The following is a 27708-nucleotide window of genomic DNA, read 5'->3' on the forward strand; positions in this document are numbered from 1 at the left end:
TGGCAGTGGAAAGCGTGTTAAATAATGCATGAAGAGAGGGATGGACACAAGAAGTGTCAGTTTTCCTTTTTATACCCTTTTCCCCTGCAGCCTTTGAAACATATTTTATGCAGTTGCTTTATTATTCATACAAATATATAAAGGCTAACCCTGCCATTAGGCTCTGATGAATATACTGTGCAAATTCATATGCAAAGCAGATGTAACCCTCAGGTCATTGGCACATGCCCAGCTGCAAAAGAGGTACCACCATGTCATGCAGCATTTTGTTGTTTCGGGCAATCCTCCTGTATTAAAGTCAGGAATTCAACTAAATGGAACAAAGGCCGTATATTTTACATTCCTTTACACCCAAAGTACACGCACAGATCAGCATCCTATCTCTGACCTTGTGGGATTTTTTGCTGTCTCCAGAGTAAATATAGCTGCTGTTGCTATTGTTCCTTCTCTTCAAAAATATCCACAGTTCTGTCAATGATTTGAAAGCAGTGGTATAGTAAGGTATTACCTCAAAAAACAGATTCCATATGTACAACAAATGCTCTTTATTTCAAACACACATACATTTGTGTTTCTTGCTCAGAGCTACATTATGACTAAAACAAACAGATGATCACTTTCAGGAAATATTCTTTCTAGTCTTGGCATCATGTATTTTCAGAAAGAAAATACCTTAGTTTACTAAGAACCTGCCATAACATTAGTGTCAATATGGAACTGTAGTATTTTAAAGTATTTGCTCCAGCACAATCCAAAGTGAATTGAAATCATTGGGAAGACTTTTACTGTGTTTCCTGACCCTAGTCCTTTAATCTCCTCCAGCAATCAGTCTATCGTGTATTGATACACCCACCTAAATAAAGTCGAAATACTTGTGTAACAGAGAACAATTAGTTGAGAAAAGCAAGAACAAAAAAATACTTTCAAAGAGCAGTTTCTACTGAAAATTTTATATTAATATTTTACCACTAGGCTAAAACACCAGAGAAAACAGCATATTATAACCCTGAATGGTGACATAAGAAATCCATTAAAATCCTAATTAAAGTGCATTCTGCATAACAGCAAGTCTTGGCAGTGCAAGTCATCTACCAAACACTATGAAATGCATTGGAGATTTGGAAAGAGCATGTGCAATTCTTTTAAAAAAAAGATATAATATAGCTTAAGAGACAAGGAAGTTTAATAGCATTTGACTTGCCCAGCATTTGAAGTTTGCCTGAAATGACACATTCATCATATAATCTGGTCCCTATAAATGTTGTTATTATTTATCCTACCCAAAGCTATCAGGCTATCAAGCTTGGGGTCCCAGTAAACTGGTACTGTACAGACATAGACAAACACAGCTTTTGCCAGAAGGGCTTAACACTTGTATCTTTGATCCAACAAACGCTCTCCACCATAATCTCTTTGGCATTAATAATTTATTATACTTAATGAGACTTCTAACATGCAGAAAATTAGACAAGTCATTATGTCTTCAAAGGATCATTTCCTGCCAGGCGAAAGTAAGAAAGCAGCAGATACAAGGTAGAGGAATGATCGTTCTGGCTTAGACAAAGAACTCGCTAATTCTTTTTTTAAGGTGTGAATTAATCATCTCCAGTTACCTCTTACAAAACTATTGTTACTTAGTTTTTATATATAACTCTATGTCTCATCTTCTTCTCAAGTGTTGCACATCTGTCGATTAGCATTAATGTGATTCAAGGCTTTGCTAAAGTCTGTTTGCTTGATCGGCTTTTTAAAAGCTTAAAGTAGTTAATTTTGTCTAGGTTTCTCCTTGGTACCAAGCCTAACTTCAAATCAGTAAAATTACTCTTCTCTCTCTTAAAACATCCTTCATTCATCTCTTTGCCAGCAGCAATTCTATTTCTTTTACATAAATATTTGTATTTCTTGACACCATGACAGCCAGTTCCCACAGCCGTAAAAACATGGTCCTTCTCATCTTCCACTGCTTCTTCCCTCCCTTCTGATCTCATGTGCACCAGACAGAACTAGACTCAAAGGATCTTCACCAAAAGAGACTACCCCCAAGTCTTTCCTGGGTAAGGCTACCTGGTTCAGATTAAAACCTCAGATTCAAACATACTCAGAAAGTTGCTCTTGCTTGAGCCAGCTCATCTCGGTAACACAGATTCAGAAAAGGAAGTTGTTCTTGTCATGTAAGAAGGGTTATTTCATCCTTGTGAAGAAATTTTAAGAACAAGTTTGAAATATCCTGCCAGAGTCAACACCTGTTCCTAAACCTTGAGCTTCTGCGAATATGAGCACAAACATAAATTTTCTTCCGGCTCCAAAAGCAAATGCTCCTAAAGGTTGGCAAAGCAGCAAGCACGGGCGCTGCGGAGCACTCTCTCGACTTCACATCTCTCTTCCTCTGAAAAACAGTCAATTGGAGACATTCAAACTGAGATGCAAAAGCTTCCAGAACATCTCTGAAAGCAGCAAATTACCCTTGCAGGAGAGATCTGAAAAACATGTCGGCAAAGGATGCTGCAGGTGCTAACTTTAATGGTTTCTGCATCCATCTGCACAGAGGCTAAATCAGCCTGTGCACTTGTGTTGTCTGGGTCACTTTAGAGTGAAGCATACTTAATAAACCAGATGAAAGCAAGCCATGAGAAAAACAGGAAGATGCTAAACCAGGGCTGAGGTCAGCAAAGTACAGATGCTGATGTAAGAAGGTAGGCCAGTTTCAGAAATAATAGGATATGGATTTACACTGGGAATACCGAGATGGTAGGAATAAATAATGTAGATGGGTAATAAGACTAAAGCGCCTGGATCTTAGACTTTTAGCTCTTTCTGATCTCCAGAAGAGATTAATTTTCACGGTCTGATCTGCTTTCCGCTTTTTCATTCAATTGTCACAGATCCAGCTCTCACTTCTTTAAGCTGTGGGACCAGTCTCTGGAAGGAGAAAAGTGGGAGATGAAAATAGCCTTTACCCACTGTAGAGACTAAATATTGGCTCAGAACTGGTCACTGTTTCCTTAAGGGACTTTGGAGGAAGAGACTGCAGCAAAGATGCAAGATTCATCTGGTTTGTTTCAGCATCTTACGCTGCTCCAAGGCAGCACAATTTATAGCATGTGCAGAACTAAGGGAAGACCTACTGAATCACCAACTTTTGCCATATTTTGTGACCAGGATGACATCAGTGTTACATCTTTCCTTTTTTTTCTTTTTCTTTTCTTTGGGGGGTGGGGATTTAGCATCTGGGATGTTCTGCTTCTGTTATGATTTTTTTAACTACTGCATTTTCAATGTACCAGAAAGAATGCAAGCGTTAATGCTTCTTGTGTTTTCTTCTGCATTCACCTTGTCTCATTCAAATTTATCTTAATAATTATATATTACTCTGGAGCAGAAAAACGTGTCCTTGTTTCTGTCATAAATATTGCACTTAGTATGCAAAGTTGGTTTTAATCTTCAAATTGGTCTGTATATATATATAGATAGTGCCTTACAGCATTGTTTTTGCAGCCTTAATGGGGAAAATGTACGCACTGGGTCAAAGTAATTGGATTTCATCTGAGAAGCAGCATTTGAATGAAATCAATAAAGATTCTGTCATCTAATATTTTAAGTTTGGTACAATGAGTATACTGCAGGTCAGTGTAAATTCATTAAAAAGATCAATGTGATGGAATTTGTCTTGGGTGCCTTGAAATATCCTAGGGTGACTTGAAAGGAAGTTGCCAAGGAAACAAGAGATGCATCTCGGAGAAACATTTAGGTGTTTTAAGTTGATGGTTGAATTCTACTGAGTTTATAAGATAACACAATATAGGAAGTTGTCATGGAAACAAAATTCAACAACTGGTTAATGAATCACCAAGCTGGGCAATTACTGCAGGTGGCTGTATCAAACCAGCTTGGGCTAGAACATCCTTAAAAAACGCAAACTCTCCACAGGTTTTTGATTGCTGTTTTTTAGCCTGGATAAAAAGAGCAAATGGTGCTCATGCACCAAAATGGCAGATGCAGTAGCAAAACTATTAACAGATAGATTTCTTTATAGCTGGGTTAATTTTGGATATTATAAATCATAACTTCTTAACTAGCATCTAGAAGATCTGCTATAGTAATAAACCTGCTTTGGATTTCAAATATACTTCTCTTTTATTATTGTCCATACTAAATGAAGCATTTTAATTACCAATACTTTCAAAACTCAGTTTGTGTCTTGATTGGTGTCCTTTCTCTGCCAAAGGCTTTTTGTTTGCAGTGGTGTTTTGGTTTTGCTTTTTTTCCTGGGTTTTATTCCCACATCTACTTTTCTTCAGTAATAAATCCTTGCTGAAGTTATTTTAATTTCTGTAACAGAACATAACAATCATCTTCCAGGATCATGCAGGCATCAATGTTTTCCTTCCTTTATTATTCTGTTTCAACTTGTCAATTTCCTTTCTTATTAGATATCATCACTTCTTAGTTTGTGTACAGTGCTTCAGGGTCTCAACGCTAACTTCTAACTTTCTACTAAATTCAAAGAAATCCAAGAATATATACAGTAATATGCAATCCATATTCTTTTTTAAATGTATTAGAGGAAACCATGACTAGCACTCTCAAGGAGATAAGCTGACACAGACACTGTAACTGAAGATACAGAGGGTGTGCTTTCATTCTCTTGGATACAATCAGACTACATCTAATGTATAGATAAGATACGTAAGGTAACACTTCTGCATGGAAATCCCTTTTCCAAGCTACCCATAATTTACAATAATTTGACATCCCCAATAAAATCCCATTTTTAGCCCTCAAATAATTGTTTCTGGGAAGTTTTTTCTAGCTAACACTCATCCTAAGAACATCATGCTATTTAATTTGCTAAAAAGCTCCTGGCCATTATGTTCTAGGATCAGCCTGTCACTTGTTAAAAATAACAGCTTTCTCAGATGTTTCACAAACATTTCTGTCTCCCTTAAATAGCAAGGAATTAAGATGTCAGATACTGTGTAACAGCATTTATAGCTACCTCATCATTTTCAGTTAGAGCTAGTTATAAATTTTACATTATGTCATTTCCCCCAGCTACACACAAAAACTGTACAATTTGAAGTGTACATGTGCTTGCACAGGAATGGTGGTAAAGTAAGCTTGTGCTGTTCACTTGGCCAGTAGAAATGTCATACGCCTTTAATGAGGTTTAGCTTTTTCCTGAACTTAAAAAACCTTCACCTTGACCCATTCATTCCTTCCTCACCACTGTACCTCAAGGGTGACATAGGCTGGTGCAATATCCACATGCCCTGTGGTGCTGACTGCCCTCCACCTACTGCCCCAGCTTGCTCCTCATCCAGGGCAGCATTGCCTGCAGCTGCACTGGTGGCTGACAGGAGAAAAAATAGGAAATCCAGCCCAAAAATGCAAAATTTTCTAACCCAGCAAGACCCCTCTGATTTGGTGTATTTGGACCTAAAGAAAGGCAACGTAAGATGCAGTGTTACTTTCACATTTGTCTTCACATCAGCTTCACACAGTCCAGATGATTACTTGGGCAGAAGAAATAGGAGTATATAGCTCCCACACTTTCATTAAAAGTCTGGAAATTTCAGCACTTCCCCAGACCTTTGGACGATTTCCAGGAGAATCTCAGCTTTTATATAAGTTTCTAGACTTCATGGTAATGGAGAAAAAGGTGTTTAAAAGGTTTAGAAAGAGAGGACAAAGAAACTAACTCCTGTGTAGGATTTTTTTCTATGGTTTTTTTAACATCTCTGTATTTTTGAGAGGCTTAAATCATAATACATGAATGGTTGGGACTGGTCAAGAATCAGGACTCTAAATGTGAACCATTTTTAGCAAGAATGCATGCCCTTGGAAGCCACACACAATTTCTGTCACCGTCATTCCTCCTAGCAGAAAAACTAAATAGAATGAGGATTTCACTGAGCACCAGATGCTGTCCCTGAGCTATGAAGGGTACAGTAAGATAGAAACAAGCAAAAATATTCATTGTCATTTTCAACATTGTAGCTAAGCCTACCTTGCCCTTAAATGTATTTTGCAACCTGTATGATGTTGTGATTGTACAGCTTTGTGCTAAAGATAATAAAATAACCTTGAATCGTGCTTCCTAGCAACACAATCAATTAACTGGTTACATATGGACAAATACTTGAATATATTGTATTGCATCTGGATTCTATGTTATACTTCTCTCGTATACTGCATTCAATTAACTCAAGGCTGTTGCTAGCTCCTGAGCATGCCGCAGAATAAAGTCCTTTAGAGAAAGGACATTTGTCTTTTGTGTGTCAACATAATCAAACTTTCAACTTGAATGAATCCTCTGAAAGTTTAATTTCAACACTATTAGTACTAGAAAGTCTCTTTTTAAGGCCTGTTGCAGTTTAAGGCAGCAGAGGAAGCAGATCAGACTCTGGCTTCTTGCTTATTGCCCAAGGATGGTGCAGTCAGCTGGATAATGACAAAAATGTGTCTTTTTGTTTTCCAGGTTTGCTATGAAGTCAAATGCCAGATGTTCTCTGGGTTTTTTTGGTAGAATTTATTACAAGTTATTAACTTCTTGAGATCTTAATTAAAGGGGCATGGGAATAAGAAACATTAAAGTTTTTTTTTCTTCTTTGTTTTCTCAACTTTTTGCATTAACTAAGTAACAAGAAAAAAAAAAACAACAAAAAGCTTGGTTGTAACAGCAGCATTTGCCAGCAACTGATTTTACTTGATGTTATGCAAATACAAGTTGAAGAGACATTGAAGCCCTGGGAGTCCAGGGATACACAGTTATGTTACTTTAATAATTTTCCTTCTTAAATGCTCTTATGGGTTAGCATTTACTCACGCAAGAATTACTGGCATCACTGGGGCTTCCTGCGTACTTTGTAATCACCAGTGCTATCAGATTCACTCAGGGATAACAAATTGTGCTTTACCTAACTAATACAACCAGCATTTCACATTTTGACTACTCACAAAAGGCTATCTGCATCTCTCAAAAAATATTCGTGCTGAAGTACTCACAGAAATTTAATGCAGGTACCTGTGAAATTTCCAGCAGGTCTATAAATGTAAAGGCAAAACTCTTCAAACAATTCCTTATGAATGATCTCTCCAACTGTAAATATGAAAACAGAACCTTAAAAAAATCAAGTCCTTTTTCCATTAATGTAACTTTCAAAATGAACAGGTTTGTAAGCTTTTTAGTCTTCAAAAGCATGGCTGAACCAACTAGAGAGGCCAGAACTGTCTTCCCAGGAGAAGTCTGTTAAATAATAAATATAAAAACCAATAACTTTCAGGCACTTCAAACCAGGCACAAAATACAGACAATTCACAGTAGTTAGTCAGTATATCAGAACCAGGGATTTGAGACATTTTTTTTTCACTTGTGCAACTCAGAGCAGTTTCTCACTGAAGTGCTATTCACACAAAGCATCCAAAGCAGAGAAAAACATCTTGTGCACCGAACTTCCCATTAGGAAACACAGCTTGTGATATGGCAATTAAACAAAAAAAGAAATTAAATCTATACATAAGCCTCTCAAAGGAGGAGCAAAGGAACGTTTTTTTCTCCTGATGTTTTGGGGAAAACCCTGCCATTGCTTACATGTTCCTTCAGAAGTTTTCAGCTCTTCTAATCTGTAGACCTCCCTGCAACTTCCCAGTACAGACTCAGGGCAAATTTAAGCCTATGGCCAAGACACCTAGCAGGGACTGAGCAAGAAAAGGTCCATAAAAGGGTGCAGGTTAGGACAGAGCATCCAGTCAGTCCCTTGGATAGCATAACGACGATGGTCTTGCACTGCAGGATGTGAGCATGCACACCCATGAGCTAAGTCTGTAGCAAAGTCGGTACAGTTTGGCCTCGGTGGTGCAGAGCACAGAGGTGAGGCTGTTAAATGCCAATTGTCACTTGCCAGGGGGCTGCAGCCTCCAGGGTGGACACCTCCAGCAGTGGCACCAGCTTCTCCTCTAGTTGAGAAACCAGACCACCTGGGTATCAAACCTATCTGCTGCGGGCCCTGCTGACCCCACCAGTGGCATCCTTCATCCTAGGGGGAGAATTCTCGACATCTTTCATTCCCTGTGCCAGACTGGGCACAGCAGAGCTGCACTGATGAGTTGGACATTCAGAGACTGCCTTTCAGCAGCACCTTGCCTTTAGCCTGTGCCCTTTGCTGGGCCAGCAGACATCTTTTCAGAGCTCAGATAAGCCCAGGTGAAAAGTTTAAGTGCACTGCTGACAGACAGATTTGTACTAAAATGTGGGTGGGAACCTGAGTTAAGCCGGCAGTGAAAACATGCTCTCAGTCTAGATGATCCATCACAAAGGTGGCGCATCCAACATGCATCAATGCACATTTACTGTCCTAAATCACAGCGTTGATAGTGTCAGGAAAGAAAAATGAATAAAGCAGAGGGAAAATGCCAGGTAAGGACACAACACGATGAGTGAAAATACATATGTACATCCATAAGCACATACACGTACACTGCGTAATGTAATTGCATTTCCCTTGACAAGACCTTCAGGAAGATCATTCAATTTCAGCCATAACATATAGCTCCAGTTTCTTGGGTGTGTCATAGATTTTGTGGGCTGTAAACTATCAGTTGATAGTTTGGGTTTGAAGGAACCACCTTCATTCATTTCACTGAGAGTAATAATAGTGTGCAAAGCCACTGATTAAAATGGTAACCTAAAAGAGGGCCAGAAGTGACAGAGAACCTCTCCGCTCCCTCCTGTCTTCTACTCGCTTCCCACTCCTCAGAGCTGGATTCCTTAACCTTTGCCACAGCTTGCTGGTAAATAGTCTGAGCTAAAATTAGGTATATAGCAAAGGGTAGGTGTTACCATCTGCTGCATGTTGTTAATTCTTGATGGCCTGATAACATCTATTTTTGATGTTCTTTATTAGCTTTCTGGAGAGGAGAATACAGGGATAGGCCTCTAGTGCCACCATCAGTGGTTTTCAGTATTTGCTGCTTTTCTTCAGTTGACAACCAGCTTTTCCGCAACAGAGGGTTTGTAGAAGAACATGCTAGGTAAGACCGGAGACCACGGGATATTCACCTCTAGCACACAGGAAAAGAACTGGCAGTGACATCTAGCTCTGCTTTCAGTTCATTCAGTAACTAGCACATCTTCTTTTACACAACTGTGGACCATTTTCTCTGCTGTGATCTTTTTGTTGTCGTTGTAAGCAATAGTCAGATTTGAACTGAGCAATAATAGACTATGCATCCATTTTGGTTGTCTGGCAAGACAAAACCTATCCCAGACAGAGAGCACATTTAAAAACCCATGCACACTGCAAATACACACTTAGACTGGCAATGAGTGACTGATGGCTATATTACCTGTTGAACAAAATAAAGTTCTCAAAGTAAGTCTTATGCTATTCTATTAGTTGGCTGAGGAAGTACCAACTGTACCTGCTAAGCATTTCTATTATTCAGAGCTAAAGAAATAAAATACTCTTGTCTCAGCTGGATTTTCAAGAGTCAGGTGACTGTTTTGTGACATTCAAAATCATGTGAAAGCATAAATAAATGTCAAGCAGATCTAGGTCTAGCATGACATGAGATCAATTGCTGTGAACACCACAACGTACCACAACATTGTCTAATAGAATGCTGACCCTTTACATTACATTATTTTACACATTATCCCTCATTACAATGTTCTGAAACCATTGATTCTGCTTTTTCTCATCTTATTCCAGACCCTCCATTTTCATTTTTCACCTACTATCCTGCTGCCAAAGACGGAGTAAGTAAACCATCTTTGTGACTTAGTAAACCATGCTAAGTGACTTAGCATATATGAAACTGAGCTTCTTACTCAGTAATGAGCATGTGAAAAGTGATTCTTTAAAAAACACAGCTGAAGGCCTGAGTTGCCTTTCCAATCTTTTCCATTATACACGGCTAAGCATTTTGCATCATGCACAGCTGAGCGTACTGCCAACATAAACCGGGAGGAGAAACTAACTCAGAAACAAGCTCAGGCCACACAAGCTAAACAGAATCTTCGTCACAGGTAAAATTTTCAAGAAATAAGTGAAAAGTTCATTAAATATTTTAAAGGCTAGTAGCGCATTGCAAGTTTTCACTAGGAATCCTAACCTTTATACTGACCCTTTATTTTGGAATTCAGACTTTACGTAGACTTCTTACTTTTCTCTTGGAGGTCCTCACAAAGCTTCCCCATTACATGCTACCAGTCACCTCTTCCTAGAGTCCCTGTTGGTTATACCCAACAGTTCTCTTTCTTCTCCTAGGTGCTAGAGATTCAGTCTGACACCACCCGTAACAGGTAAGTGCTTCCTCTTCTAATGAACCAGATGATGCACCCCTCAGCTCTCTCTCCCCTTGAGCTGCTGTCCTGGCTGGGTGCCTCTGCCTGACCCATCTGCCCAAAGCCCTTCCTGAGAAGGCTTACCTTTGTCCTTCCAACTGGATGAAATCACCAACTAACCAAGCACCGCTATCAGGACTGGCAAGTGGATTTGTTTTCAGCATCTCTGTGGTGAGTCACTGAGACAGATGTACTCTTCAGGCTAGCAAAGTCGCATTGCCTTTTTATGAATAGCTGAGGTATTTGAAACTGCAAAACAATTTCCCTTAGGAGGCGAGTGAGCCTCAGCCTGAGACAGCTCAGGCCCTCCTGGAAGACTCACTGCCTGGAAAAGTTAGAAGGTAAGAAATGGCAACACCATCTGTAAATGTCAAAGAAGAGACTTACTACTCACAAATGATACAGTAAAGATCCCCATCCAGTTGGAGAACTCTGTATGATACTAAGCTCTCCCCAGACATAGAGCTCAGTTGGGTATAGCTGGAATACTTGTAACTGAAGTAGATAAATGCTTTGGCTGCTTTTAGAAAGACTCCTGAAATATTTGGTCTTTTTTCTATCTAAACAGATTAAACAGATTTATATTTCCACATGAACAAGCTATACTAGGACAAGCAGATAAAAAGGAAATGTCTGCAGGTGAAAGTGTTACCATAAAAGAGAAAGCATAGCTCCAACACACCGTGTGACCTAGAAGTGAGAATTGCTAGATACTTAGCTCAGTGTTTCTAAGGCTGTAGTTTGTGATGTTTCTAAAGGTCAATAAAAGACATAAAAGATGTTAAAAATGATAGATAGCAAGAGCAGCTGTAGTTCATTTCTACAGCAGGTGGGATACGAATGGAGATTATAACACGAGGCTGCAACGTTCACAGGACAGGGAACTGCAAGTACCCGTAACTGCTAGCAGCAGCTCAGTTCCTTCCAGGCAAAGGATTAAGTCTAAACACATGCAGCCTGTAATTATGGCTTGGTTTGATGCCCCTGCAAGAGACATGGAAGGAGCTACTTCTGCTGCAGGGAGTGAAAAGGCTGGGGTCACGTGGAAAAAGATGAGTCAAAAAATAGTCACAGATGGTTTAGAAAACACTACGCCTGCCTTATAGGGAGCTGTCTGTTGTTTTCTACAGTCTGAATAAGCTGAGAAATTCACAGAAGGGTTCATCAGCAATGGGGAAAGTGGACACCGGGAACGGTCAGGTAAAGGGCTATGGCTTTGCTGGTGTAAACTAGCACAATTTCACCAACTTCAGTGTAACTTCCCAAGTGCATACGAGCTGAGGATCAACACATGTACCTCCAATAACTGCTATACAGAAAGATGAGGAAGAATACAGGTCTTGCAAAAATGAAGTAATCATCTACAGTACCCACTGGGAGAAAGAAAACTAAGGACTTGTATCTGTAAAATACTCCCTTCTCTCTCACACACACAAATACATGGAGTATGTAAAAGGATAAGGACTGTTTGCTAATCTCTGGCTATTGCAAAGGAAGATAAGCCATGTTCTGTAATCAGATCTGTATGAAGCTTCCATCTTTTCATAATAAAACATTCATGTTACAGATGCCCTGACAGATTTTACCATCTTGCCATTTTATTGATTCTTAAATAGGAAAGCTATCATACTTCTGACTGCTTCTCATGAGGAGACTAATTAGATTATTTCATCATCTGGTTCATCAAAGCAGGAAATACTTAAGTGTCACAGCTGGTCTCAGACTAAATATCTAGTACCAAGATTTTAAATTAAAACTATTACATCTTCACTGGGTAAGCATTTCATAAATGGCTAGACAGTAAAAAATGATGAAGACAACAGATATAGTCTCACATCTCTGGGCTGCAAAGGGAGTCTTAACTCTACCGGCGCATCTGGATTTATTTTTACTTGGTTTTGCTACTACTGTCAACAAAGAGGTTTTGCATAACATTCAGATCTGGAAAACTCAGAGTGCTAATTTAGATTTCCGGTAAAGACTTATGACTTAACAACTCAGAGGCAACACCTTCATTTTAAGTGAATCCCCTGTTATTGACGCAACCTTTCCAAGCAGAGTACTCGCCACTATGGAGAGATCAACTACAAGGAAGTGCATACCCCACAGAGAGGACCAATCCCACTGTCTGGTCACTACTGACTGCCCATCATTCCTCTCCAAATCTGTGGGATATCTTCTTCTTTTGCACACACAGCTTAGTACAATAATCAAATCCTCCTGTAAAGAAACACGTGTGACAAAGACATATGCAATTTTATTGTGCTTCACCTTCTCACACCTGTATGCAGAGGACAAGAATAGACAAGCCACTAATTTAAAATAATAGTTCATTCCCCCTAGTGATTTGGAGTGAAATTGCCAGCTATTGCCAGCAGACAGCCTGCAAAAAGCCTAGGCTTTTGAGGTCGCCTTAAGACCTCAAAAAAAGCAATGTGATAATGGTTAAATCATTTCCTTTAAAAAGCATTCTCATTAAAATCCTATGTAAAAACAAAGTCTTAGTATTATTATAATACCAAAACCTCAGTAACTTTGTTATGGAATAATGCAGTCCTGTTTCTTTTACAGACCTATAATGTCATTATGTAAATGGCTATACAAAGCTATGATTGTATCAACAAAATGAAATTGTGAAATTGTCGTGCAAGACAGTTCCCAGTCTCTGTAAAAGAGGCTTTTCAGCACTAGAAAACCAGAAAGTCTCCTCCTGTAATTTTAGGAGGAATGTTAACATTGTTGATTCCTGTTGCATTTTTTAGTTGAGGGTTATCACAATTAACCTTGAAGATCACAGGACCAAAGAATTATATGTGTGAGTTGCATCACACGGTGAAAATTATAACATTATTCAAATTGCTCTTATGTTCTGCACTTCCTTGACCTTATTAGAAATTTAGAAATCCTTATAACTTTTCCTGCCCATTAGTTGATCAGAAATAGTTCTTTGCAATCTAAACCCTCTTGTTGTGTTGGGTTTTTTTTTTTTTGGTTTTTTTTTTGTTGTTTTTTAATGAGCTAGGCTGCAGGCCTTATAAAATTTTAGATGAGAGTTTTGACTGGGTCACTTTAATGTGGGAAAAAGTATATCTATGTCAGAACTGTCTCTTTGAAGTTATGTGAACTGACAGGTGAACCATGAACCTTAGGAAAAGACACATATTTTCTGAACTCAGCCTAAGTTTTGGAGTGCACAGAGTAATGAAAGATACAAAGGTCACATAGTTAAAACCACACATTGAAAAGTTTGAGTGCAGTAACAGTGTCATAAAAATATTTTCAATAAGCTGTCTCCTGAATTAATAGTGTATAACTGTCACAAGTACTATTAAACAAAACAGTAAAATTTAGCTACAAACTTCAGTTAATGATCCTGTAAAATCATGATCCACATTGCTTGGTATTTTTAGCCTATTAATTGTTAGCAATTATTTCAGTTACTGACGTATATAATAATTTCTGCCTCATTGTGCTGGGCTTGGCTGGGGTAGAGCTAATTGTTTTCATGGTGGCTAGTATGGGGCTATGGTTTGCATTTGTGCTGGAAACAGTGTTGGTATCAGAGAGATGTTTTACTTACTGCTGAGCAGTGCTTACACGGAACCAAGGTCTTCTCTGCCTCTCACCCCACCCCACCAGCGAGCAGCCTGGGGCAGGGGCATAAGGAGTTGGGAGGGGACAGAGCTGGGACAGCCAAACCCAACTGACCAAAGGGATATTCCATGCCATATGACGTCATGCTCAGTGTATAGAGCTGGGGGAAGAAGAAGGGAGGTGTTCAGAGTGATGTTGTCTTCCCAAGTAACAGTTACATGTGATGGAGCCCTGCTCTCCTGGAGATGGCTGAACACCAATGGGAAGTGGTGAACAAATTCCTTGTTTTGCTTTGCTTGTGTGTGTGGCTTTTGCTTTACTTATTAAACTGTCTGTACCTCAACCCATGAGTTTTCTCACTTTTACTCTTTGCATTCTCTCCCCCATTCCACAGGGGGAAGATGAGTGAGCAGCTGTGTGGGGCTCAGCTGCCAGCTGGGGTTAAACCACAACGGTCCTTTTTGGCACCCAACATGGGGCTCAAAGAGTTCAAGATAATGATAGGTTTGTTTGGAATGTGCTAGTTCAGATTTATAGCTGTTATTGCTGTTTAGCTATTAATCGGCAGGCTTCTGTGCTTGCCATGGGGCTTGTTTGCCTTAGTGTCTATTAGTCTAGTGGTTGCTAGTGGCTGCTTTTTGCTTTCACTGCTTGCCATACGGCAGTACTGGTTCTCATCTTGTGCTGTGTCTGGGAACATTTCGATAGCAGCCATGGCGATGCGCTGGGGCTGGCAGGTGGCCAGGGCATCGCTGCTGTTTCTGGGCTTCTGTACTGGACAGGCTGGAACTCCAGTGTGAGCTCGAGTTGAAGGGACTGTGACCTGCGGTTGAGTCCACGTGGGAGCAGGAGACTCCGAAGCATCTGTGGCCATGGGTATGTCCACACCAGAGCAGGTACATCTTGAAGTATCCATGGTGTTTCTGCTTGTCTCCCCAGCCCACTGCGGGGGGGGTAGCGAGCAAGCGGCTGTGTGGTGCTCAGCTGTCAGCTGGGGTTAAACCGCTACAGTCCTTTAGGCAGATGAGAAAACAATGACATTTTTCACATTTTGACCCTCATCTTGCAATTTGTACGAATAACACAATTGTTTACCTGGGTCCTCCTTTAAGCAAAATAGTTTTTTAAAAAGGAAAACATAATAGACAAAACAAGGTCAGAAATTAAATGCACATTTTTGTACTTTCTGCAATTGACCTGTAACCAGCACCATGCAATGTCCACTGTGCTAAAGATGCTGGCCAGTGGAACTACACTCACGCTTCTGTATTGAAAAATGACACCATCTCCAAAAAGGCTAAGAGATGGATCATTACAGATTGTAAAGTCTCAAACGTATGTATGAGCTAGTCCACAACGGTGGCTTAGAGAGTCGTGAGTATTGCAGTGGCACTAGCTGTGGACTAGACTATGGAAGTGTACAGTTCTCTTCCCATTATTCCACTGCAATATTTCCTCTCTACAGTCCCTCATTTTCTCACACATTAACAGAAATGCTGTTTAAGGAAGGAAAGAGAATGGAAAAAAGAGGAGGTCTAAGACAGGCCAAGGTGAGGAATATCCTACCAGTTCCAGATGCTTACGGGACTGTCAGCTTCACAAGGTTTAATCTGAGGCAAATAGAGGCAATGTTACAGATAAACCGAGAATGACTGACCTCCCTTTCCCTCAGCAGAAAATTTTTGGTTTTTACAAAAGAAAAGGAAAACTGGATAAGGATGCCCAATATTCCAACTAGTGATAAGCAATACACTGTTTTATTTTAAGACAATTTACTTACTGACAGGGGAAAAAAGAAGACATAGCACTGTGTATTGAATGTCAGGGAAAAATCTTACTCAAATATTTGCCTTCATAGCATTTTATTAATAGTATGTTAATCATGAATATGATCTCCCTAGCTGGGCTGAAAAAAGTCATCTGTATTCAGAGGCAGGGCTATCATTTCCATTAGTGTCACCAAATAAGGCCTCATTTTGTTCTTTTGTTATCAAACAGGTAGCACCAGAAAACTGGTAAATAAAATTCCAATTGTTGAAAACAATCCTGCTATGGTACTGTTGTTCTGTTTATCTTACCTACTGCTGATTCATTTCTATCTTCATACCTACGAATTAGGCGACACAATGATTAACAGAGAAATCACAGATCTCTCTCACGTGGTTTGCACACCTTTATGTCCCTGTGACAGCCGCTAATTTCACTATTGCTACAATTTCAAATCCTAAACTCCAAGAGTGTGGCCACGTGGTACTTCAGATGTCTCAAGATGGCTCTTGCTGCATAATCAATGATGCTGTTGCTTGTGTTTACTAAGCAGCCCCTCTTTCTTCTCTCACCTCCACCTACTTGTTTCCAACCCCATGCTACACTCAGTTACATACAGTTCTTAGTGTGAACAGGTAACAGATCAATTCAAATTGGGTTTTCCTAAACCACACAATCTTATGGCCAAGCCTTCCCAACAGTTACATGAAATCTAAGGCGATTCCAATAACACTAATGAGACTGATGTAACAAAATAAAGTTACTGATGTGTAAATGGATGTTTGTTCGAAGCAAATCAGTTGAGAAACAGAAGACAGCAAAGGAGAAAGGAAGCAGAACTACACAGCAATAACCAGAGCTTATGGAAAGTCAAACTTATTTTGTCATAAGTAAATGGCAAACTACTAACTGAAATATGTAAATATGCTGAAATAAGTAATATAAATTTCAGATTTTCTCATCACAAGGAAAAGATTAAAAACGCAACATTTCTTAAGAAAAAACCCACAGGGATTCCAGTGCCAAGACCACAGTGTCAACTGTGTCTCCCAGCCCTTCTTCCCATAGAACCGAGAGGGAGCTGAAAACCTAAAAAGCCGGAAGGGAGGACCTCTGAGGGGGACCACCTGCGGTTTGGCAGCCAGAGCGCTTCCAAGAGGATGCCTGGAAACTGTGAGCATTTTGGGTCTCAGCCCCATGGAGCAGGGCCATAACTCCTTAATCCCAGGACAGCCCATGTGGCAGGCTCACATTCAAAGCTAAAAGCCCAGGCTCTGCAGCACACCAGTGGAGTTCAACAAGTTTAATAAAAAACGTTTGCAAGCTAAAACAATTTTTTTTTTCCATAAAATTTACAATCCACCCAAAGAAAAACCTGATGAGGTCATAGCCTCACCTCCTTTATGCCAGCAATGAAAATCCTTATAGCTAGGCCCAGCAAGGTGACCCAGCCAAGTCAGAGCTGCTTTGATGGCATTTTAGTGATGCTAAGCTGAACTGCAGCTGCCATAGGACAAGTGAAACCACCCACCTGCCCAACCGTCTGTGTGCTTCTGGCACTGTCAAGACATGGCCAGGGCCATGGGAACCCACCTTGACAGCTGCTCTGCTGTTCACTTATCAGTGTCAATGTTAGGCCTTCAGGAAAACATCAAGCAAAAATATAACCGTCATGTAGTCCCCAGGCAAGCTTTTAACCATGTGTGTTATCAGGGCATCTCTAAACAAACAAAAAATATTGTTCCCCCACAAAATAGTAACATAGGGCACAGACAAGTAAAAATGCAAAGGTATTAGATTTCTAGCAATGCATAACTCTGCTTGTTATTCAAAGGACAGTATACCCCTGACTCACACTACTCCAACAGACCAGCTTTGCATGCACACACAAATATGCACACACACACGCAATTCTCTCTACAAAATACTGGCAGAGCAGTCACCCCTCCAGCGCTGCCCGATCACAGCCTTAAAAACGCTTTCTCTCAAACCAGGCCATACTCTTGGCATCTGTAGCCATGCCCTCCCACATCTGACAGCGGGCCACAAACAAGATTGTACCTGTGCTCTTCTCAGGTGATCACCATTTAGTTTGGAGTACCCAAGATGCCTTCTCCAGCAGCAAAGCGCACTTGTGGCTGAACCACAGAAACAGCTTTCTGGGTGAGATCATTTCTATCGTACTGTTCTGTATGAGGCTCACTTCTCCCCTTGGGAACATCCTGTAAGACCCAGTTTAGGAACACCGTCTTGCAGGAGCATCCCCTCCCAAAAGTCTCTAGACTGGTCCATGCCAAGTTGCTTCTGACAACCAAAATCTCCACTCACCCCTCCCAGCATGGTGGGGTTTAAGTGTTTAATAACTGCAGGCTCAAGCTTTGTTAATGCAACAAAGGGTGGTGAAACACTGGAAGACATTACCCAGGGAGGTGGTAGATGCCCCATATCTGGGAACATTCAAGGTCAGGCTGGATGGGGCTCTGAGCAACCTGATCAAGTTGAAGATGGCCCTGCTCATTGCAGGGAGGGTTGCACTGAACGACCTTTTAAGGTCCCTTCCAACCCAAACTATTCTCATTTTATGAAAACACCTGCCAGCTGGGACACCACAAGAGTTCTTTCAGCAACTTGAACAAACCTCATCACCTCGTCCCTTGGCTATTAGCCATTTTCCATTCCTTTACTATTATGTACAACTCAAAATAAGCCATAGGTAAGTCTTAAATGGTACATTGAGGCTAATGACCATAATTCTCAAGGCATAATAGCGTTTTTCTCCTGTAATTTTACAGTTGTTTATGTAGTTTGGAAATGGATTTTCAAAGTCAAATCTTTGCTGCTGCTGACACCTACCTGAAATGAATCCTATAAAGAGGCAAGAGATGCTCACTTCACTTTTTAAATAATGTTTAATCTTGCAAAAGGATTTTCCACAGGATGTTTCCACAGGAGTTCACGCCTAGCTATCACTATTCCAAAAACATATCTTACTGGTATAATTCTTTTTACTTTATAGAAGTTTAAAAATACAACTAAAGGTCATATGCTAATTTGACATTTCAAAATCATAGTCAAACCTGAAGCTTCATAAAAGTAAGTATGATTATGACACTTGATGTACTCTACATATAGGAGCAGCTTAAAATTACTTCTTACTGCTTTATGAACTGATTTTTTTTGCAATGAGACATAAGTCTGAAATGCTTAAGTAACGGAAAACACCTAGACAAATAATTTTTATCACTGTCCTGCTAAAATAACAGCAGATGTACCAAATAAAGTATTCTCAAAAATTTTTCGCACACAGTTCTTACTTCACCAAACTCCCACAAAAATAATTTAAAACTGAAAAAAACTTTTGTCAATGTTGTTAATAAAATATATATTTCACCTATTCTTCCTTAGAATACGTGAATTTTAACATAACAAAATAGAAAAGCAGAAAATCTCTTGAAAAATGGGGGGGAAACAACCTACCTTTCTTATGAACACTGAAGATGCACGTATCCTAGACTGCTGCTTACTCTATTCACCTCAACATCTCATTACTGTTCCTCCATCCTTACCTTCTCCTTTGTTCTTCCCTTTCTTAGCAAGTCCATAAACTCTTCAGAGCAGAACAATTTTCTTTATCTGAGGCTTGACACAACAGAGGGCATCATTCCACCACAAAACTAATACAGAACAATTGATATAGATACTTTCTTTTATAAAAAGGAAGTGGATCTTAAATTGTCCTTTTATATCAGCTGGCTTCACTCGTCACTGATTTTTCAGTATGCTTCAGATTCTGCCTCAGAGGAATCATCTGACTCACACTGAAAGATCTGATGGCTGGTTGGGGACAGCTGGGATTTCGGACAGCGAGAAATGTGTAAAAGGCTATTCAAATTATGAATTAAGCATAACGGGCCAATAATTATGTTTAAAAGATGACTCTTACCAACTGCTAATACTATGAGATTTCTGAGTTAGCCACAAACTGAGATACTAAACCTCCTCCTAAGAAAACCCAATAGTTCCAGGGTGGCTGCAGATAAAGAACATCACTTATGTCATACTCTCAAGGTTTTCTTCATAGCCAGAGTACTGGAAAAGTAGGAGAGCAAACCGCTATCCAAGGCAATGTTTTGTAACTGTTTATGACAGGATCAGGTATTATTTAGACTCCAATCTCCAACTTTTGATTTCCAATCTGAGAAGTTTACAGCCTGCCTGCACATGCCCTCCACATACAAACCATAGTCAGGAGGCTGGATTCCCAGGTGCTGGAATTAGCTGCTCAGCTTCTGAGCGCAGTAGCTCAGAAGACAGGCAGGGCTAGAAGGCCACACCTTGCAAAGAGACTCCACAGAAAAGACAGATTAAGTCATCAATTCTTAAACAGCTCAAGGGTCATTCCCTTAGAAGGGTTCTGCTGCCCAGCTCAAGGGAGGAGAAAGGTGGTTTCCTGATCTCTGTGTTCAACACCTTCCTTTATTTGCAATTAAAGGATAACCTAGAGCCACTCATAGTACTGGATGTGGAACAGACTATATCATCAGTTCTTGCTGTTTTACAGAGTACAAAGGAAAACAAGATAGGTGCACCAGTTATGATTTATTCCATATTTAAGTCTCATACACTGATTTGGCCCTGGATGAGACCATCCTGGAAGGGCAATGGTATTCTGCCTGGGAACTGAGAAGCTCCAGGTAGGGAATGTCTTGTAAAACTGAAAGCAAATAAAGAAACTTCTTATCCCCTTATAGTTGTAGGTAAGGTTGATTACATACAGAGTTTAAAATGTAGGCTAAATGAAATCACACAGCAAGAAGTGTTTTGCCTGGTAACTGCTTTCACTGTTACATTATTTACTTATTTTAAGTGTATGTTGGGGGCAAGAGGGGTAAGCAAAAACCATCTTCCCCCTTCTGTTAACTCCACTGCTCCGATAAGCAAAACATGAAATTAAACAGTCATATAGAAACTAGGTCTGCAAATAGGACACTGGCAAGTTTTTATTTTTTATTACAAAATTATTTAAAAAAATAAACTGCTAACATTTAAAGTTTCATTTAAAAACCTTCACAGCTCAGAACAGACTACAAAAGGGAAATGAATGTAAGGAAGTTATGTATTTTGTTCTCCATTATGAACAGCAAGAGCTCAGGAGCTTGCCATCAGGCAAATCAGCTTGTCCAGCAGCTCTGCCTCTACTGCCTCAAATAAGTGGCAGAGGCTTCATTAAGCCTCCTGGTTTTTATTTTTCAAAGCAAATCTAAAGACAGCAAAGGACACACAAATTGTATCATTCTTAAAAACAAACAAAACCCCAGAGAATTTTAACGCTACCTGAAAAATACAGCTCACCAACACAACTTTTTCATGTTCCAGGAACTTAAGGGAATTTCTACAATACTTATCTGATAAAATTTCAGTCAAATATAACAACTTCATATATAGAATTCATAAGATGGTGAGACAGATATTTACAAAGTATTCAAAGAATACCATATAGAGAAAGATGGAATTACCAAGTATTTTAAAAGTATAATTTTACATAGAATGTGGTCAATGAACAATGCATTTGTCAATTAACACAAGCACTGCTTTTTATTTCCTGACGTAGACAGATACAAACAGGTAGGATACACTGCCTTCACTGTTATTTTAGCTCAAAATCCAAGGTTTTGCAAAACCCAATCTTCCTTAAGGAAATGAGTAATTCAGAACTGTTTACTTCCATTGCCACTCTTTACAAATACATTATCATTCTTTTAAAATAATACAAGAGCAACACTGTACCACTTATGATGCTCAGATCTGATAGCTGCAGTGAGAATACTTTAAAACAGCTTTCTTTTCTTGTGGTTTGAAAAAAACAAACCAAACGGGGGTGGACTTACACTCTAACATCACTATCTATGTATCTCAAGATCATCAAAACAAAGGATCAGCCTGTACAAATGGAGATACCATTAAACAGATATCCTGTCACTTCAAGAATTTTAACTGATGTGCAATTGGTTTTACTTCCGTTACCTTCTGAGTGCACCATCAGTAATAAAGACAAGTTTGTGAGCCTCCTGGGAAGGTGTAGTTTAATTCTGAAATTCCACAAGACTCAACTTAGTTTTCATTCTGCAGAAGAGTGAAATAATCAGTGTGCTGGAACTTCAAAACCTCGTTTCCCCAGCTGGTCCAGCCAGGCTGTAGGTTCCGAGCAAACAGCTCCAAGCATTCCACATCTGGCTTGACGAACTCTGCTAGAACTGCTGTGGTAAGGGTGGGGGGGGGGGGTGCCGAGAGGGGGGGGGGAAGAAAAAAAAAAAAAAAAAAAAAAGGTCAGCAACAAAGGTACAAGCAACACCAGTAAACAAATAAAGCCTCCCCAGTGCTGCTAGTGGATGAAAAAACAAAATGTTTCATTAAAAAAGGGAAAGACAGCAAATTAATTTCAGGGGTTTCATCAAACAGCTGGACTATTTATAGTGAGAAAGTCATTTAAAATAAGTGCCCTTGAGATTCTGAACAATACTGTTGAGGCTTTCAATAGCCTTGATTTATTGGTTTTCATTTAGAAAAAGGGAATGAGGATTTATTTCAGCCTCCACATCAATGAGGTCTGAATATTTCACTAATATCAACCAAATACCTCCTAAAGAGTCACTTTGCTCCTATAACACAGAGGCAACATTCCTAAAAATAAATAAAAACCTTTCCTTAATTAAGACCATACTCTTTTCCTCTTCATCTTAAAGGGGTAAAAGCATTTCTTGATGCAATCCAAGTTCTGACTTTTTACATCAAATTTGCCAGTCACAGATCCCCTGTGTGAGACCCCAGATCATCCTGTCATGGATTGCTCCTGTTGCAGAAAGATGATCATCCACTTCACTTTCTAGTAGTGTTAAACAACCCCAGATGCATTTCCTACCTACATGGCCACCTCGTCCGAAGCTTCAATCCATTCAAAACTTTTTCATAAATATTTTGTAATAGGTGTTTCCAGACTTTCTTGTATTTTGGCACGGCATATACATCTATTCTCCTTCCCCCACTCTTTAACAAATGTCAAATTAATGTCTCAGATGGGTTACCACCAAGGCAGCTTTTAATCTAAAAAATACTGCTACCAGCAGGAATTTTATTCTAAAAACCTGCTTCTTTTAGAGGCAAGCTAAAACGTTTAAACAAATCTAACATTTGCAGAGAAGACTCTGGGAGGTTTAGAGGAAAACGTACATCAACAGAAAACTTGCTGCATTGAACACTGCTGTTTGGCGTCAGTTTATCTATTTAGACATCACTTATGAGTAACTGCTTTTATACAATTTTGCAAAGCCACCGTACTAAAAAAATGTGGCAAAATTTATTGTTCTTTTTCCATGCGCTATTTAAGTAAGGTGCACAATTTGCTGCCAATGATCAGAGTGCTGGAAAACCTCTTCTATGAGGACAGGCTGAGGGGGTTGGGGTTGTTCAACCTGGAGAAAAGGCAGCTCTGGGGAGACCTTACTGTGGCCTTTCAGTACCTAAAGGGGGCTTGTAAGAAAGACTGGAACAGACTTCTTACTAACATGTTACAACAGGGCAAGAGGTAACCATTTTAAACTACAAAAGGGTAGATTTAGACTACATATAAGGAAGAAATTCTTTACAATGAGGGTGGTGAGGCACTGAAGAGGTTGCCCAGGGAGGTGGTAGATGCCTCACCTCTGATAATGTTCAAGGTCAGCCTGGACGGGGCTCTGAGCAACCTGACCAAGTTGAAGAAGTCTCTGCTCATTGCAGGGGGGTTGCACTAGATGATATTTGAAGGTCCCTTCCAAGCCAAACCATTCTATGATTCTATGACTAACAAAGGTCTTCCAAAAATCTATTTGCTGATCATCTAAGAAAACCCATGTTGTAGGAGGCTGCACTTTTTCCACAGAAGAGAGACTGTGCAAAGCAAAGCTCCAAAGCTTTCAATAAGCTCTCTGGGAGCAGACCCTGCCACCTGTAGGGTATCTTTTTGACCCTAATGGGCAAAAGAGCATGCAGAGCTTACTGCAGAGTCAGACTTCATATGACCTTCCCCCAACTTCTACGTGAAAACAAGAATGAACCATTTTATGCTTTACATAGGCTTCCAAATAAAGGAAGCAATTATTTAGGTGACAAAATTTCATTAAAAGCACATTGCTAATGTTGACATTTTTTCTTAAAAAGTATCGATTAAAATTATCATTACAGCACTAAGTCCAATCAAAAGTGGTTTTACTAAGCACGAAAAACTTCCATGCCTAAAAGAACCGATTTTAAAAGCACACATAGGAGATTCAACCAACCTCAAAAGACTGCATCACCAGAAAGCAAAAAAGAGATAGCCAAAAACCACATCAGTTCATCAGAAGCAGGAAGCTTGTGCCAATCTTTCAATCAATTTGGTTGAAGAACTTAAAAAGGAGGTCTCGGGAATCTCCCTCTCTCCTGCTGCCAGACAGAGGATCTTTATTTTAAAGTCAGAGGGTTTTTTTTAAAACACAGAGACAGATTACATCTAATTCAAGATCACATCATAACATAATTTTTCTTGCTAGGTTACAGGTATTTACATAATCACATCAGGCAGTAACTTGCACTGCAATGGAAATTACCATATCAAGAGGGCAATAATGTGGCTGTGTTTTGTTGGCATGAAATCTCATTACACTGGTTTCCTTAAAATCAGAAAGTCAATGTTCAAGTTAGAAATTATAGCTTCTTTGTTAGGATTTCATGTCACCAGAAGGCTATCTCAGCACATATGGATCTGATTTGCAGTCCTTAAGCAAACTCTGGGATCTTTTCTCTGAAAACAGGTTACAGGATCTACATCAGTAGAAAGATTAAATATTTAAGTTTTTCTACTATAGGAATAGATTTAAACAAAAAACCACCAGACAATTATGACTATCCACTTACAGATACCACTGACAATAAAGTTTAAACAGAAAATAAATAGGTTGTTCTTTATCATTTGCAGGTGTCAAACACTATGACACCAACTCAGGCACCTATACTTGAACATCTGATGCCTTAGGACACATGAGGCTAGCACAAAGCTGGCTGGTACATTTGGCACTAGCCTTCCAGAAAACTCACTTCCTTCTGAAGCACAATCCAGCAGTCATGCCATGCCTGCCTACTCTTAATCCCAAACATCTATTGAAGATGCATGCTGCTAAAAATGTTTAAATAAGCAAAAGGAGGTATCATTTTTTAAACAAGTAACAGTTTCTCCATATCTTTTGAACTTCCATTACCTAAATGGTGAGTCCTGGAGGGCAAATTGGATACATGAAAGTGAAAATGACTGTCAGCTTTTCACTGCCTGATTTGTGAGCCATGCAAAGCACAAAGCACATGTCGGAACTTATTTCATGGTAACCTTTCAAAGAGTTTGCAATGTAAAGGTCCTTATTGCCCAGTTTGTCTCATCCCTGAACAGAGTAGGACCAGAAAAACATCTGAAATTCAGCACAAAGTTGGCTTTACATCTCTGCATCTTCCCCAAGATTCTAGTTAAACCTAGATGTTGATGTACCATCAATTAGTTTGACAGTAAGGGCTCACAAGGTGCACAAGGAAACAAAAGGCCTTTTTTTACTTCCAAGAACACTCTTATAACATGGCCTAACAAGCCTGTGTTGCTACAGGAGGAAGAAGTTCCCAAGATCCCCCACTCCACTCTTCTGCAGGAGATACGCAAAGCGGGTAGAACATAGCCAAGAATTAATGTCAATGTTTTTAGGCATACTTCTATAAGACAATATTATTTTCTAACAATAAACATACATAGTTAAAAACTGAAGGAGAAATAGCTATAACAAGAAGAATCTATAAAACAGGAAAAGTAAAAAAGGTGTTTGAAGTTCTACATTACTTCATCTGTGTAACAGAATACCTTCCATGTCTTCTAGGAGCAACACTGAATTGAATTAGGAAGAAAACCTGCTGTTATTTGAATCAAAACTAGGAGTAATAAAATTTCATTTTAACACATTTACATAAAGAAGCTTAAGTACATTTACAATGACATATGAAAGCTCTAAGCACTGAACACAGCACATGCATCACCAAAAGCCCCTACAGTCACAATTTCATGGTTAAATGCACCATAGGAACCCAAATGTCTCTTTACAATGGCTTACTTTAATTTACATTTTTCTCTTCCCCCAGAGAGATAAACTGTTATAATCAGTCATTAAGTGGTTATATATGTACCAGCGCACAACTTTTATAGTAGTAATAAGAAATAAAGTGCCAGAGAGCATCAGTAAATACTAATATTTTTGGCTTTGTAACTACTTAAACAAAGCATAAAGAATGCGTGTGACTCATCAAGTGTCCTTCACCCCCACTGCCAAATCTCTGCTTCTGTTCAAATTTCTTCTGAATTACTCCAAGGCATGGCTCAGCTGCTCTCTACTGGCCACCTGAGAATACTGTCCGGTTGTGAAAGCAATACCCTTTTACAACACTGAAGTCAAAGCATCAGCAATCAGCTTTTGTATTACGGTCTACCTTTCCATTCCATAACCATGTTCTGAATGGAGCTGCCAAAACTGTAGGATACACGTGGATTTTTATAAAAATGCTGTAAAGCACTGATATTGCTTGACAGCAAATTCAATTTTTGAGTAGAAACATAAATGCTGCACAATAGTATCAAATCCCAGCATTCAAAAGACTAAAGAGACACAAGAACTAGCACAAACAACTTCTTTCAAAACCCATTCAGGATCATCATTTATAAAGGAATCCCTAATATGGTTTCTAGATTCTGCCCTATAAAAGAATTGTTCTGGAGGGCCATTCTGGCATGAGAATTCTGTGTAATACATACAAACTGCGCGTTTGCACCCTTGGATACCTCACAAGTTTCCTGTTTGTGTTTGAGTGCACTGCTAAATATTGGTTTTCTGAAGAGGCCCTAGGTGGCTGCCTCACAAATCACTATCCTAACTTAAAATCAACACATATTTCCCTCTGCTGTTACCCTAATTCTTAAAGATGTGGCTTCAGAACTGCAAAAGGGTCCTTCTAAAATTGCCCCTTTTTTTTAGCTAACCAAAGTGTGTGTCTTCTACTATTTGAACAGGTATTTATTAAATTAACATACATACATATACAAGCCCAAAATGCATTCAGGGATGCTCCAGAATTTGTGTAACTGTCCAGATCAGCTTCCTAACTGAAGTTGTTCTGTTCCTTGAGAACAGAAAGAGGAAAGAAAGCCTGTCACTGAAGCACCCTGTGATGCCTCTCCTCTCCAACAGCAACATGTATTTCTTCTACAAGCCTTTTCTGATGCGACTACATAGCACCATGTGCACCTGGAATATTTGCAGATTCATCATGAGTTTTCCCCTTGGCAGAGAATGAATAAGCGGTAAAATATGTTTCTTCCCATAGCACTGTAAGGTATTCAGGTGCTATAACAATGAAAGCAGTATAACTTTCTACTGATGAAATTAGTCAGGGTGCTCCAGAACAACATGCAAAAGGTAACGTATCACACAGAAATCTTCAAATCCTTTGGACTAAACTCTGAAAAGTTGAATTCATGCCCACACTGACTGGCTGGCATTACTGTATTAATTTCAGTAAATTAAGTATCTTCTCAGAAAGAAGCTGCCTTATCTGTTAGTTATTTTGAAAATTTTAACAATAAGCAAGTTTTTTGGTGTAAAGGCACAACTGTGCTGCAGGTGCATAAGCAACTCATGCAGAAATAAACACATCTATTTCAGGATGACATAATTAAGAGGTACTTTAGGTCATTTGGCATAACTATACCTAAGTATCTGTAAACTGTTCTTGCAGCATTTAAAAAGCAAAGTTTAAAAATGCAACTTTTTTTTTACATGTCTACCCAAAATACTCACAGAAAGTTCTACTTTTCATATTTATTTTTATAGACCACAACTTAGGTGCCTGACAACGTTTTTAAAAACGTTGAGGAACCACAAGTCCTGTTGAGCCAAACTGCT

At 39.4% G+C, this 27708-nt stretch overlaps 1 protein-coding gene across 10 annotated transcripts in view; it reads right to left on the reverse strand.

Moving 5' to 3' along the window:
• Window positions 1–530: 530 nt before the first annotated feature.
• METTL4 (methyltransferase 4, N6-adenosine) overlaps window positions 531–27708 on the reverse strand; it is a 37762-nt gene continuing 10584 nt past the window's right edge. For 3 of the 10 annotated variants that reach the window (XM_056330057.1, XM_056330056.1, XM_056330055.1), the window contains one exon: window positions 20683–21963. In XM_056330057.1, coding sequence (XP_056186032.1) covers window positions 21818–21963 — 146 coding nt within the window. In that variant the 3' untranslated portion in view covers window positions 20683–21817. Of the gene's footprint in view, window positions 4330–7024; window positions 7100–20682; window positions 21964–24021; window positions 24183–27708 lie in introns of those variants that run through there. The other 7 variants (XR_008820509.1, XM_056330059.1, XM_056330061.1 and 4 more) reach the window with 7 other exon arrangements.

The sequence above is a fragment of the Falco biarmicus genome, chromosome 3, assembly GCF_023638135.1.
Source record: "Falco biarmicus isolate bFalBia1 chromosome 3, bFalBia1.pri, whole genome shotgun sequence".
Taxonomy (NCBI): Eukaryota; Metazoa; Chordata; class Aves; order Falconiformes; family Falconidae; genus Falco; species Falco biarmicus.